Raw genomic sequence first — 14,534 nt, 5'->3', positions numbered from 1 at the left:
TGTGACCTTCTCTCCTGACAAGGTGGAGGAGTTTTTGTCAAACCTCGACTCTGATTCTGCAACTGGACCAGATGGCATCAGCCCACGGGTCCTAAAATCCTGCTCTGCCGCTCTATCTCACCCTCTCTCTGTTCTTTTCACCCTATCTTTTGCTCAAGGTCATCTGCCAGCATCCTGGAAATCAGCAAACATTACCGCTTTACACAAAAAAGGTGCAAAAACAGATCCTTGCAACTACAGACCAATCAGCCTGCTCCCAATTATCAGCAAAGTCATGGAATCCATCATTGCTTCGGATATGAAATCTTTCCTCTTCTCCAATGGCTTGATCTCTGATCATCAATTTGGTTTCAGACCAGGTCACTCTACTCTGGACATGCTGCTTCTGCTGTCTCAACAATGGATGGAGGTCCTCAATGCCAAACAGGAAATCAGAGCTGTCTCCCTTGACATATCACGTGCCTTCGATACGGTCTGGCACCCAGCTCTGCTCACCAAACTCTCCTCCTATGGTATCCATGGAAATCTCCATGCATGGCTTGCGGACTTCCTCTCTGGTCGTAGTCAACGTGTGGCCCTGAATGGATTTCTCTCATCTCCCCTTCCCGTTCAGGCTGGAGTTCCCCAAGGCAGTGTGCTGGGCCCTGTGCTTTTTCTGGTCTTTATCAATGATCTCTCCGACTCTCTGGAAAATCCTCTGTATCTCTTTGCTGATGACTCCACTCTCTGCCGCTCCATTCCTCTTCCCTCAGATCGGCAGTCTGCAGCCTCCTCACTCTCTGAAGACCTGGACAAAATCACAGACTGGTCAAACATGTGGAACATGTCTTTCAATCCTGACAAATCTCACACTCTTACTATGTCTCTCCGAAAAGATCGACTGGACAACCCTCCCAGCTACTTTCTCAACAATCCTCTCCAAGAAGTTTTGTCGCTCAAGCTTTTGGGTCTCACCATCTGCCATGATCTTTCTTGGGAAAACCACATTTCCAAGCTGGCCTCCAAAGCCAGTCGCCGACTGGGCATCCTCCGTCGTGCGAAGTCCTTCCTAGGCACACCTGAGCTCCTCACCACATACAAGGCTTTCATCCGCAGCTCAATGGAATACTGTTCTCCCCTATGGGCTGGTGCTCCTGCCTCACACCTGGCTCGGCTTCACGCTGTTGAATCCAAAGCTTTCAGAATCATTGGAATCTCCCGCGATGAAGCTATCTCTGAGGGCCTTTCACTCACTCACCGCAGGCAGGTAGGTGGTCTTTCTGTCTTCTACGGACTCCTCTCCGGCCTTGCTCCCCCAGCTCTCTCTGTGCTCTGTCCCCCAAATATTCCTACAGGTCGCACAAGATCTGCCAGCCACCCTCTGATGGTTAAACTGCCGAAATCTCGGCTCTCTGCTCACCTTCACTCTTTCATTCCTCTTTTCTCCCGCCTCTGGAACAAACTCCCACACTCACTTCAATCACACTCCTCCCTCCAGGTCTTCAAAACAGCTGTTCACCACCATCTCTTATCTTCCCCCATCCAAAACCTTGATCTTTTCTACCCCCACTAATTCACCCCAGATCCACCTTGTTTGAAATTCCAACTTCTTTCCTGGAAGTCTTGGCAGTGTCCATATGTTTTATACCTCTCCCACCCCCCCCCCCCCCTTCCCATGCCTCCCCCCCAAAGCCCTCTCCCTCCCACAGTTCTCTCGATGTCTCCATGTCTCTCGGTCCCTGCTCTCAAATGTTGTGTTTGTGTCCTTCCCCCTCTCTCCCCATCTTGTCTACCGCTCCCGATGTTATTTGTTTTGTGTGTCTGTTTGTCTTTCTGTGTGATTAATGTTCGCTCTTTCACGAGCCTCGATCTTGTATACAAAAAAAAAAAAAAAAAAAAAAAAAAAAAAAGTAAGGAAAGATGACTTGTAAACTACAGTCCAAGTTATCCATTTGTAGGGAAAATCCTGCAGTGGTGTTTAATTTGGACCATCATCGTGTTGTTGTTGTTGCTTTATAGTGTTGCTGCTCTTGCACTCGGGAAAAAATTTACATCGGAGGAAGAAGTGTCGGTGAGTTCGTTCTCAGTAATTATTTTGATTTTTACAGTGATATTTGGCTGTTGGAATATTACGCTACCCGTTCCTCTATTTACAAAGGGGATGCATTCCTATAAATAAATGTGTTAATCGAAAATTGCTTTCCCATTAATTTAAAGCTAAAGATTTAGGATGCGTTCTGGGCAATAATCTTCGGTCATCATAACTCGAGCAGGATGACCTCGAGGTACGCACACTCACCTTTAAGCAGTCTCACCTGGGTTTGAATCTCAACGCTGAATTTTTCAGGCCTGGGTTTCAAAAAGTCATACTGGTGTTTCACACATACTGGTGTTTCACACACAAAGTCACACAGTTGAGTACCAGTTCACTGGTAATTCCCTGTTTGTCGTTAAAGGCGGCAAAAAGGGTTGGCGTCAGGAAGGGCATCCGGCCGTAAAACATTGCTTCAAAAAGGGGATCAAAAAAACAACAACAACCATGGTGCCCGAAAAAGGCCAACCCCCGCTTGCGGGGAAAAATGGCCTCTAAAGGTGGTTATTTTATACTGGTGTTTCACAGGCATGGTGATTCTTCATTGTGTGTGCCCTCCTTCAGATAGACGTTAAACGGGCACCCCGTCTGCCAGCATTAGTTGGTGGACCTTAAATATCTAATGGTGTCCTTTGTGAAGAGTAGGTGAGTATTCGCCGGCACTGTGCAGAAAGCTCAGCACCAAATTACAAATTCCTTCCCTAACCAGCAGGGGGCACTACATCAGCGGTGCAGCTGCACTTCCAACAGTGATGTAAACCAGCAGCCACAGGCTGCATCCGAAATAGTGCCACAGGCTGCACTGATCATAACTCAAGAAAACTGTCATGGAAATTCAACTCCCTTCATAAATGTCAATAAAATACATTAATAATAGCAGAACCGCACTCAATAGAGAGCATCCCTCCGCCAGATCTGTGTCCGGAACTTCACCAAAATCTAACCGGCATGTTCTTATCACATACACAACCTGTCCACCAAGTTTCGTCCAAATCCGTCCACAACATTTTGAGATACCGTGCTATATGTATCGTTTTTAGCCCGATCACTCGATGATGAAGAATCACTTTTTAAAATTCTCAGATCCGGCTTCGGATCTCCACCAAAATCGAATCAATTGTTCCTTATCACACACCCATCCTGTCCACCAAATTGCATCCGAATCTGTCCACAACATTTTGAGTTATCCTGCTGACAGACAAACAAACAACCAAACAAACAAGAAAAAGGTCGTGCATAGCACGACACTTGCAAGATAAACAATAGTTGCCATGGAAACAGAAATTAGGTAATTTGGAAAATTTGACGACTCAAATGATTTACATGATGGAATGTTGTGCATAACAAATTTGGTTGATACATTTTCTAATCGCGGCCTAATAGGTGTTTTACATGTTTTGGATGGTATGGACCTTTGACCAATTTTGACCAGATTTTAAACACTTCTTCTACACGTGCAAATAAATATGCTGCGTATGTTTGAATCTGATATCTTGAAAAATTTCTGAGGTTTGGCAATAATAAAATCACAAAAATATCCCATTTGATTATAATGGCGTGGAATTGTCATGGATTCCGTTTTCTCTCAGCCAGTGGGACTTTTCTCTTTGCCACTAACCAAGATGAGCAGAACCTAAAAGAAAGAAAAATACATACTCCCACTCTCCTCCTTCCTGAATCCACCTCCCCCACTCTCCTCATTCCTGAACCCACCTTCCCACTCTCCTCCTTCCTGAACCCACCTTCCCACTCTCCTCCTTCCTGAATCCACCTCCCCCACTCTCCTCATTCCTGAACCCACCTTCCCACTCTCCTCCTTCCAAATCCACCTCCCCACTCTCCTCCTTCCTGAACCCACCTCCCCCACTCTCCTCCTTCCTGAACCCACCTCTCCCACTCTCCTTCTGGAACCCACCTTCCCACTCTCCTCCTTCCTGAACCCCCTTCCCACTCTCCTCCTTCCCACTCTCCTCCTTCCCACTCTCCTCCTTCCCACTCTCCTCCTTCCTGAACCCACCTCCCCCATTCTCCTCCTTCTTGAACCACTTCATTTTCTTTCATCCCACTTGCAGAGTGATCCGTTCAAACTGAAAACGGGAGGCATAGTGGACATGAAACGAATCAGGGATCGAAATCGTGACCGGTAGGTTCTGTAAATCGTAATCCTCTCATCTTCACCTGTATTCATTTGTTGAGGTTACAAGTTCTTTGCAGTTCAAATACCATTCCAACAACAATGCACACATTGCGAAAGATCATAATTCCGCGTGCAAGACATGGTCCCCTTTTCTGTTTGGTGCAGGACAGGCGAGGAGAACGAGAAAGACATAACGAGTCTGGGGACATCATTCTCAGCCGAGACAAACCGAAGAGATGAGGATGCAGACATGTGAGTACATTCTGACAAACTAAGTAATAATATAATCTATATCAAACCACCTTGATAACGGATTAAACTTTTATTTTTTTTCTCCACGTTTGCAGATTGGGCATTTGTATAAAAATTGAGCCTTTCTATCTTGCAGACAATAAATTGTGAATTCTCTGGCCTGGAGGCCAAAGCCCTCAGTTTAGATGTGTTTAGAAGCCATGATGGTGTTGTTTTGAGACCTGCAGGCTAATATCCTACGACCCAGTTTGCCAAGTAGTTGTTAGTTATCTCTGCAAATTATTGAACATCTTGATGAATACGCAGACCGTGGGGCACTGGAACAGCAGGAAAGGGAATGCAAAGAACCTGTGGAACAAACATTGTGAAGGTCAGGCTGACAAAGGCCTTTTCCATCTGTAAACTAGCAAGTTGCCTGTCATCGAGCTGGGAGCAACAATTCACATTTATTGCCACGTCTGAAGCAATTTAAATGCTCTAGTAGTTGTGAGGTGCTCCGTTTGAAACTGTCCGATTATATGTAGCTTTTTTATGCCTTGGGACTGTAATAAAAAATTATATAGGTGTCAAAGCCAGCGAAGTAGGACGCGAAGTTGACGTTCTCATTTATTGATGGATGTCAATGGCATTGAGATGTATTCGGTATATGTTCCTCAAGGGGTCACTTAATAAGTTGTAGTTGAGAGGTGCTTAACAAGCCGTACCTTGAAATACACTACGATTAGCAATAGTACGCGTGTACACGCAGGATGAAGTACATCGAGACGGAGTTGAAGCGGCGAAAGGGCCAGTGCCAAAGTGTGGAACAGTCAACAAAGCTGCGCAGTGCAGAGGATCTCCTCTACGAGCTGCCGGAGAACCTTCAGGTCGCTTCTGCTCGTCGCACGGAGGAGATGCTCTCCAATCAGATGCTCAGCGGGATCCCAGAGGTGGACCTCGGCATTGAGTAAGTCCATTTTTAATATTTTCCTTACCAATCCTTGATGTTGTCGGCATGATCTACTCCTTAATTGCGTTATTGTGTACCAGCTCGAAAATCCAAAACATCGAGGTGACTGAAGAGGCAAAGCAACAGTTGTTGGCGGAACAAAGACGCCGTAAACAGGAGCGAAGCACGTCCTTCGTACCAAGCAACATGGCGGTCAACTACGTGCAGCACAACCGATGTACGACTTCCTTCTCTTATCTCCTATAATTTATTTTAACCCTGAAATTAATTTATCGTTTCATTTATATGTTATGGCAGTCACGTTGGACAATCGGCCCAGACGCATCGAGCCTGATCGTACCTTCACCTTGCTCAATTTGGTTTGTCTTAGGTTGATTGAGTGGCACACCAGAATCCTCCTCCCACCGAACTACTCAAAATGGCGACTTAGAGTGGTTTGTCATGCTCATTGAGGAAGGTGTATAAATGTAAACGCTAAACCTGCCAAATCTGTCCTTTATAGGATTTATAAACTGAATGGTTTTGTGATCGTGCAGACTGAAAAAACTCAATTGTAACCCAGTTCAATCACGTGTGTATTGAAGAAAAAAGAGGGGCAGAGAACAAAAAACAGGAAAACAAGAAAATTTCATATACCCGCCCCCGGGTTTCGTACAAACGAAAGAGCCTTAACAAAATAAACCTCAATGGGCCAAATGGCACACGACAGGAGAAAGACCAGAAAAAGGATCGTCCCTGAAAAATACCTGATATGGCTCGCTCCGGTGCCGTAAAGTCCCGTTCGTAGTCAACTGCTCCACAGTCCAGGTGGGGGGCGAGGAGGGGGGGAAGGGTGCAGCACACACCCGTTATCTTGCAGGCAAGAGGGGGAAACACATAATCACCACTGGACCGGCAACTGCGAACTGTAACACTGAGAATGCAACTGGGCCTGGGCACTGGAAGCTGGAATGGCAGCACAAACCAGGAACTCGAAATGGGCAATAGGGAATTGAGCTATCTGGGCGACCCTGACCAAGCATGCAATTTCCCCACACATAGAATTGCCACTCTCTTTCCTTTCCGTCACAGCTTCCGGAGCACTCACTGCCAACCATAGGAGCACCAACGGCCTGAACACAAGAGGGTCTTCCTCTAATGGGGGCCGGGGGGACAAATCCGTATCAGCTATTATAAACACCACTGGGGGTGTAGAACCAATTAAATAAATGAACAGGTTTATATAACGAATTCATTGACATACATGCTTGGTCAGGGTTGTCCAGATAGCTCAGATGGCAACGCACTGACTGGTGTAGTTCACCAGAGGACCTGGGTTTGATTCCTGGTCTGAGCTTGTAATTTTTCCACATGTCAATGAATGAGATTTATTAAGTTATATTATTAACCTGTATTTGTATTGCTTTTTATTTCTCCTGCAAGTCAATTTTTTTCAGTCCATATGTTCTTTTGTCGATGATAAATCTCTGCAATATGCAACTTCCATTATCGGTTACCTTCTGTCAATTCTGTGTAGGTATTGGTCAGGAAAATGTGTTAACCCAAATTGTGACTCAAATCGTGCATTCTTCGAGCAGTTTCCCACGAGCAACTGGGACACAACTCACGACGTGGATACCACCGCGAGGAGAGCAGGCCGAAGCCAGCAAGTGAGTATCATTCGGAGGATAATCCTCCCTGTTTTCATCATTTCTGCATTCTTGATCGATTGCACAGTTCCCGATGAGCAAAGCACAGTTTGGTTTGGTTTGCGGTTATCACCGATAAAACAAATAGTCTGAGATGGAGAATTTAAAAAAATGGAATATTTATTTGATCTTTTGCAGATTCTCCTGGACGCAGACGCCCTCACGCAGACAAGGCCAGCGATGATTTCCATTATGAACGATTCCGTAAGATGAACCGAAGATATTGAACTAGAGTCCCCAGGCCTTCATCGTTTGGCTCTTACGCTTCTCTCTCTTTCCACAGTTTGTCTTTCACAACCTCCTTTTACATCATTTCTCCTACACTTGTAAATATCACGTTTTCATTCCCTTTCTTTAAAGTTGCTTGTTAATGTTAAGATTTGAATAAAGCCAGACTCTATATAGTCCACTTCTCCAGTATTTTTCTGGCTACACCGTCCGGAACAGTGTTTGTCCGTATGTATGTTCCTCACAAATGTATACCAATCAGAGCTGAGCATCTGGTCACATGACAGGGGTGATGTAATGTGATTGTCTGATGTCCTTACGGCATACGACGGCTGACTCCACACAACGCCATTTTGATTCCTTTTTCGGTTCATGCCGAACATATTGTCAAACCTGTCATATATCTCAATCACCATGCTCTACCCTTATGTTTTTCATTTTGATTGTTCCAAACCGATTGTTAAAAACTGATGATTGATTTATTCAAACTGATTCATTCCAAACCGATTGTTAAAATGACCATCAAATATGGAAAAGGATAGGCGTTACGGGTCTTACAATGACACAGCACATATAGGCCTTAGGCTTCATGCCTCACCTTCAGGCCACTTGGACAAATTAGCCCAGGTTTATTAATAGTCGTATTGTTTTCGTAATAATAATAATAATAATAATATCGTAAATATAATCGTAGCACTGCAATCCCTTTGTTGTGACTGCAAAGTTACTGGATTGAAGCGGTGTATGGCTGGTTCATTGTTGTCTTGAAACATAGAACTAGAACGGCACTCTTCGACGTCACGATGTCAACTGATATGCCTCCGCCCACATTATTACATCATTATACATACCTGTACCAAGTTTTAATTTAAATCCCTTCAGCTGTTCACAAGTTCTCTACATTTTTACCTGACATGACCGCTGACCTTTGGCCTTTGACCTCAGGACCCCAAAATCGAATCAGTTAATCCTTACATCATTTATAAATATCTGTACCAAGTTTGAATTAGACCCCTTTCGCCATTCTCAAGTTACAGACCTATTACAGACTTTGACCTTTAACCTCTTGAACCCAAAATCGAATCAGTTCATCTTCACATCATTATACATAACTGTACCAAATTTGGTCAGAATCCCATCACTGGTTCACAAGTTATTGCGGTAACAGTATTTTTACCTAACATGACCTCTGACCTTTGTCCTTTGGCCTTGTGACCCCAAAATGTAATCAGTTCTTCTTTACCTCATGATACATACCTGCACCAAGTTTGACTAAGATCCCTTTAGCCAATTCTCAAGTTATCGCGGTAACGAAAACCTATCACAGACAGACGGACAGACAACCTGAAAACATAATGCCTCCGGCGACTTCGTCGGCGGAGGCATAAATAAACCATTCTCAATGCAACATCTTCACTTCTGTGGTGACAGACAGCTCAGAGATTTACAGTACTTCAAAATAATACTTACATTATTTGCTAATTGGTATCCCCACCCATGTCACTTTCCTCTTCAACTAAAGTATCAAACCCGACTACGCCACTGTTGGACTTTCATTCTTGTTTGTAAATACACCTTTATTACCTGTTAGGTTATGTTTTCATCCCTGTTGGTCTGTTTATTTGTCTGTCTGTTAGCAGGATATCAAAACATTATGGACAGATTTGGATGAAACTTGGTGGACGGACAGGTTGGGTGTGTGACGAGGACGAATCGATTGATTTTGGTGAAGATCCGGATCCAGATACTATAATTCTTCGTGATTCTTCACCAATTGAGAGATGGGGCCAAAAACGATATCTAAAAAAACTTTTGGACGGATTATGACAAAATTTGGTGGATGAGTTGGGTTGGTGACAAGCCGATTTGATTTTGGTTCAGGTCTGGATCCAGATCTGGCTTATCAGTGGATAGAAAACAAACTGTTCAGCCTGGCGGAGGTATGCACTCTACCGAGTGCCATTATAGTATTTTTTTTATACCGCATTCCTATGGATTAAGTATACTAGCAGAGCACCCGCCCTATGAGTACGCTACATTCTTCTGACTTATACCTTTATTTGGGCAGTGTTACCCTGCTCTAGCAGGGAAAATGGCCTTAAAATGCCCGTTGTTGCATAGACACCCGACAGCTTCCTCAATCGCTCCTGAAAATAAAAATAACCCGGGGTACGTGCATGAAGCAAAAACATTTCGACTGCTTATAATTTAAAACACCTCACTGCACTGGAAACCGTGGAGACAGGTATACTGTAACTGTAAAGTGTGGGACCTGTAATACCCTCTCTCACTGAGAGGGGGCGCTACACGATACACATTTGCACAGAGAATGTCCCACACCCCCCACCTCCACCCTCAAAACCCAGAGCAAAAATAAAAACACCTCTATGCACTAATTGGGGTCATGCTGATCCTATGTAGTAAGTCTGGATGTAATCGTCTCAGAACTGTATGAGGAGTAGCGAGACAAACATGCAGCGGTCTGTGAATTACAGTAAGGATTAACCAATAAGCCTCAGTTTCAATTTGCAAATGGTAACAACTATTGGAAGGAGAAAATAGCATCTTGTATCCTTCGTGTCTCAATTCAACCTTCAAAAAAAGTGATAATTAAGAGATCTCCAAAAAGCAGAGGTATAAAGAAATCATGCATGGTTGTCTGAATGTCCTACCAGGAAAACTTCCAGTTTACAAATCATATAGTACATGTGGTTTTATGACAGAATAAAATGTATCCACTAAACCAATTTTGAAGCAGCAATGCATGTTTTACATGTCCGATCTTTTTCAGTCCAAGTTCCATGCTCAGAATGCCGACCAGTGCCCCCCTGCTTCCAAAACGAACCGAAAGATAACTTCGACACTAAGTGCTTCACAATCTGGAAAAAGAAAAATTTTATTGAGAAATTGTACAAAATTTAAACATTTGATCTGCTTAAAGAAGGCAGAGCAGGCATTTTCTTATTTCGTGAACAAAATGCCCGCACGACGGCTGTTATTCCAAACTACATGTCAGGACTCGGAGCACGTCAGGTGTCAGGACCCGGAGCACATGAACGGATCCCCATTTAACAACAACAGTCTTCAGACAACGACTTCCCAAGCTCAGTTCTCCGTTTCCATGACCACGACTCCTCCATCTTCAGCTTCCTCACTATCTTCCACCACGACACCCGTCTCTGCATCCGCACTCTGACCATCCGCTTGCTGTTCCACCGTCACCTCCACTCGGTTCCTTTTACGTTGCTCCGAGGCCTCTTTTTTGCCTTTGAGCTCTTTCTTGTACACTGCTCACAATGCATTGTCCATCAATTACCCCAAACTAGTAATTGCACGCACAAACACCGACCACTTAAAACCTGCAAATCTGATAGATTCATGCCCACTTTCATGGAGAGATAGTCTCTCCAATACGGATTGATTAAACCCCCAGCATGCTCGTGTTAGCTCTCACCCTCCAGGCTGTCTCGCAGAGACTGCACAAACTGTTCAAACTCCATCTCCTCGAGGGCAGCGAGAACATCACCAGCTGCCAACGTCTTACGCTTCGCTTGGACCGCAAAACTGTTGGCACTGCCGAGGAGAGATAATCAATTACATGTTGGGGAATGCTCTACGTTTCCACTGCAGGTCAACACAGCTGATCCTTGTCCAAAGAACAAAAACTACCGGCCCTATCAAACTAAACGGTGACATTTCTTACTCTCTAGTGGACAGCAACAATTTGTGTGCCTGCCTGATACCTGTGAGTGCATATCCGCCATTAAACCAAGTCATCTTTTATAGTTGGCCTTCAAACTGGGATGTTGGCCAAATGTTACCCTCCCCTTCCATTCTTTCTTATCAGCCCCAATTGTCCATTCAATGAATTAAATAAAAGGATATTTTTTCTTGAAGTGATTACTTGGAAGCAATAGGGCTTTAGAAAGTAGGGGGACGACGGATGGGATGGTCACGCTGAAACAGCTGGCAGAGGGGAGGTCGGAGGTGCAAGATGAAATGTCATTGGGATTTGTGTATCGGGAGAAGGCAGACAACACCATCTTGAGAGAGATGATGATTGTGACTGATGGACGGCAGTGCCGGAAGCAAAAGTTAGGTTGTGGAAGGGATGTTCAAGGAAAGGAAGGGAAGAGTTTTGGTTGTTCCTGGAATGTCTGATGAGTGCAGCGTGAATATCCGTTTGAGGCAAGGAAGCTCTCAGCCCACTCATGTTTATGAGGGTGATGGAGCTGGTAAGCAGGAAGGTGAACATGATAGGTATTCTGGGGAGGATGTTGTATGCTTACCATCTGGCTGTTGTGGTGCAAAGTATGCAGGAAGTACTGGGGGGAGTGGAAGGAAGCATTCTGAAAGTATGGACTGAAAATGAGTAGGGAGGGTGATGTGGATCGGGCAGCAGAGGAAATAAATGAATGTCAGGTTAGAGGGAAAGGAGATCAGACAGGGACATAGGTCCGGGTTTCTGGGAGTGCAACAGTGACCGGGGATGGTAGACCGGAGGCAGCGGTATGGAGGACGATACAGGTGGGTGTGACCGTGCGGAGGGGAAGGTGGAGGCAGACACAAATTAAACGGAAATTGAAAGGGAAAGTTCTGGTGTCGTGTGTAACGCTAACGCCGGCCTACCTTTATGGTCTGTAGACGGTGGCACTGTCAGGGAGACAACAACAGAGGCTGCAGGTTTGCGAGAACAACTTGGTCAGGAGGATTGTGGGAGTGAAGAGGGTGGATAGAAGGAGGATGTGTGTTCGAACTGAGGGAGGAGACTGGTGTGCAAGTGAGCTTGATGAGAAGTGGGCTGGGCACTTAGTGCTGATGGGGGAAGAGAGGATAGCAAAGAGAGCGGACAGCTTGAGGGAGCAAGGAGGAAAAGAGGTAGACTGCGGTTGAGATGGGAGGATTGTGCGAGGAGGGATATCAATAACATGAGGGCGTTTGGAGAGTGTTGGCTGAGGACAAAGGGAAGTGCAGGAGTTTCATGGTCAAGGCAGGGCAGGAGCTTGGTACCACTGGACCTCACCCCTTATAAAGGCAAGAGAAGAAGAAGAAGATTACCATGATGTAGCATAAAGAACAAAAACACTTGCTGCTCTGGCAATGGCGCTGCGAGCCTCCTTCGAAACATTCACTCCTTCTGGCAACTGCAAAGAGAAATAACACGGATATAAAACAGAAGATGTGCAAATGGCAAAGAGGTGAGTTGAAGATGGTTAATATTGATTAAATAAGATAAATAATAAAGCAGTGCAATGTCGTCTAAAAGTATGCACACTCAGCTGGGGTCGAATCCCAGCCCAGCTATGAACTACCACCCTGGTGTTCAACGTTAAGAACCCGTCTACCAGCACAAGTCGTTGGTGGATGTTAAAGACCCCACGGTGGGAGGAGGATAGTCATCGCCGGCTCCCTAAACGAACTACAAACGTTCTATTTGGACAGCCGGTTCGTGAAAGACTTGGAGCAAAAACGCCCTCCGGTCGACCTTGCAAGAGGGTGGGATTAATTGAGGCCCTAGTAGGTAGTGAGTGATTAGGATAACGGTTTGAAGTGACATCTGGATCATACCGCCTCCTTGATGATACGGCTGATGACAGCGTTGGGGAGATTCAGGTCTTCTGGCCGTTCCGCCATGTCTTCTATGGCCCTGGTTGTTCAGGGCGTGCTAACTGCTAAAGTATGATCGTTTCAACACAGCGAAACTGTAATCACAAAGACGAGTACGTATATAATTATAAAGCTACAAAGTCAGAATAAAACAACAACAACCATTCGTGCTGAGCACAGCTGCGAACATTAATCCTTTAATTACTTGTGCACTTTCCAAGTGTGGGATTAATCGATTGGACAAAAGCGCTATAAAAGACGAACAAAATATCTATAAAAAACGCTGTCCAATCAGATCGAAGCATCGCGGCAACGCAGATACGTTACGCGGCCTTACAGGAACTTGGTGGCCTTCACTCCGATTTCATCTGTTCACCCGAACCAAGGTGAGCAACTTGCGATTTATTATTACAAATCAATTAACACATACACTGCCTTTTAACTAGTCAAATTAAATGTACATGCGTATGCAAACCTTAATTTTTTTTATTCACTTCAAAATGTACATAATGTAGTTTCAATGACCGCACGCGATAAGGTAAAATGGAGATATTTCCACCCGAGCTACACAAATACCGGCCGTACACCGCAAGCAATAGAAAGTTATTTTCATTGATTGCATAATCTAAACAAATGCAATGACATTGCTGGATAAAAATAATAATAAGTCAGATATTTACATGACGATTAATACCTTTAATTTAAGTTTATTCACCACAGAAGAGGCGCGTGCCATTTGGTTTGGTCTCTTCCGAAGACAGAAGCCTCTTCCGGAAGATGTCTTCTGCCTGTTCGGCGCAAAGCAAGATGGCGGCCAAACTTGTATTACTCACGATGGAAGAATTAGACAGATGACACTACGGTACTTCACAAGTTGATGCAAATATCCAGAAGACACGACACCCATACAACCGGAGGAATGTGGTGTGTGTGGGCCCAGGAAAGGGCCTGAAATCACTCCTGGGGGGAGTCCTAATGGGGGCGACAGGCCCCGGGGGTGGGTGTCACAAAAGACACTCGACGCGTGCCCACGTGTGCCCGTGCGTGTGGAAAACCGGGTGGGTGCCCGCCGCACCGACGCGCGTGACAAAAAATCGAACCTAGGGCTTGGTCCTTGTGAGGGACGCTAAAGACGATTGTGCTTGGCTTGTGCTTGTGCTGTGTGTGTGCTGAAAATGGAAACGTTAAAAAACGTAGTTAGATTTAGTGAACCCGAAATGCTGTTTTGTTATTTAAAAAAAAAAAATTATCCACTCCACACGAAAGGCTAAAGTGCTTTTTAAAAGACCTATGGTATACGGTGTGGTATCGTGCGATAGACCGTGGATGGAACGTCGTTACGTGTGCGCATACGTGCTTCCATTCCACAAAACGAACTTGCGATGGGTACGTATTTATGGATGCGGCGTACGATGCGATAAACAATAAAATGCCCCTGCCAATGTTACGTGGTGTGGCACGGTGTGTGTTGGTCCCTTCCTCGTTATACGTTATTTATGGCATGACGTACGTGCTGGTTTTTGTGCGGGATCACAAAAATCGATGTGCTTCCGTCGCGTATGTATGGACGTGTCGCTGAAAAACATTTCTTTTTTTTAAACT

The 14,534-nt window shown here is 44.9% G+C and overlaps 3 protein-coding genes across 5 annotated transcripts in view; 2 read left to right on the top strand and 1 right to left on the bottom strand.

Annotated features, from left to right (window-relative positions):
• The window catches only part of C13H9orf78 (chromosome 13 C9orf78 homolog), a 12,000-nt gene extending 4,499 nt beyond the window's left edge, over nucleotides 1-7,501 (top strand). For both annotated transcript variants that reach the window (XM_068133988.2, XM_068133987.2), the window contains 7 exons: nucleotides 1,999-2,050; nucleotides 4,144-4,214; nucleotides 4,374-4,460; nucleotides 5,209-5,406; nucleotides 5,490-5,626; nucleotides 6,987-7,058; nucleotides 7,236-7,501. In XM_068133988.2, coding sequence (XP_067990089.1) covers nucleotides 1,999-2,050; nucleotides 4,144-4,214; nucleotides 4,374-4,460; nucleotides 5,209-5,406; nucleotides 5,490-5,626; nucleotides 6,987-7,058; nucleotides 7,236-7,324 — 706 coding nt within the window. In that variant the 3' untranslated portion in view covers nucleotides 7,325-7,501. The remainder of the gene's footprint in view (nucleotides 1-1,998; nucleotides 2,051-4,143; nucleotides 4,215-4,373; nucleotides 4,461-5,208; nucleotides 5,407-5,489; nucleotides 5,627-6,986; nucleotides 7,059-7,235) is intronic.
• Nucleotides 7,502-10,203: 2,702 nt separating this feature from the next.
• On the bottom strand, nucleotides 10,204-13,340 carry POLE3 (DNA polymerase epsilon 3, accessory subunit). 2 transcript variants are annotated; one of them, XM_068133995.2, is made up of 5 exons: nucleotides 13,270-13,340; nucleotides 12,894-13,027; nucleotides 12,384-12,469; nucleotides 10,780-10,898; nucleotides 10,204-10,612 (listed from the first exon to the last, which is right to left on the bottom strand). In XM_068133995.2, the coding sequence occupies exons 2-5, from the start codon at nucleotides 12,957-12,959 to the stop codon at nucleotides 10,431-10,433; spliced, it is 453 nt and encodes a 150-aa protein (XP_067990096.1). In that variant the 5' UTR covers nucleotides 12,960-13,027; nucleotides 13,270-13,340; the 3' UTR covers nucleotides 10,204-10,430. The 2 variants fall into 2 exon arrangements, with proteins under 2 accessions (XP_067990096.1, XP_067990097.1); XM_068133996.2 differs by lacking the exon at nucleotides 13,270-13,340 and adding an exon at nucleotides 13,138-13,250.
• Nucleotides 13,230-14,534, top strand: part of CSNK2B (casein kinase 2 beta) — a 30,522-nt gene continuing 29,217 nt past the window's right edge. The window contains exon 1 of the mRNA XM_068133990.2: nucleotides 13,230-13,318. The gene's annotated coding sequence lies outside the window, so the exon portion shown is untranslated. The remainder of the gene's footprint in view (nucleotides 13,319-14,534) is intronic.

Source organism: Myxine glutinosa, chromosome 13, assembly GCF_964187855.1.
Source record: "Myxine glutinosa chromosome 13, kmMyxGlut1.1, whole genome shotgun sequence".
NCBI classification, from domain to species: domain Eukaryota; kingdom Metazoa; phylum Chordata; class Myxini; order Myxiniformes; family Myxinidae; genus Myxine; species Myxine glutinosa.
The sequence above is the reverse complement of the archived record's forward strand: the minus strand, read 5'-3'. Positions and strand labels throughout refer to the sequence as shown.

Coding starts and splice junctions, on each gene's coding strand:
- POLE3 (XM_068133995.2), bottom strand. CDS start 12,959: ATGGCGGAACGGCCAGAAGACCTGAATCTCCCCAACGCTGTCATCAGC. Junction 12,470..12,893: donor GCCGTATCATCAAGGAGGCG/GTATGATCCAGA, acceptor TTCTCTTTGCAG/TTGCCAGAAGGAGTGAATGT. Junction 10,899..12,383: donor GTTCTTTATGCTACATCATG/GTAATCTTCTTC, acceptor TCTCCTCGGCAG/TGCCAACAGTTTTGCGGTCC.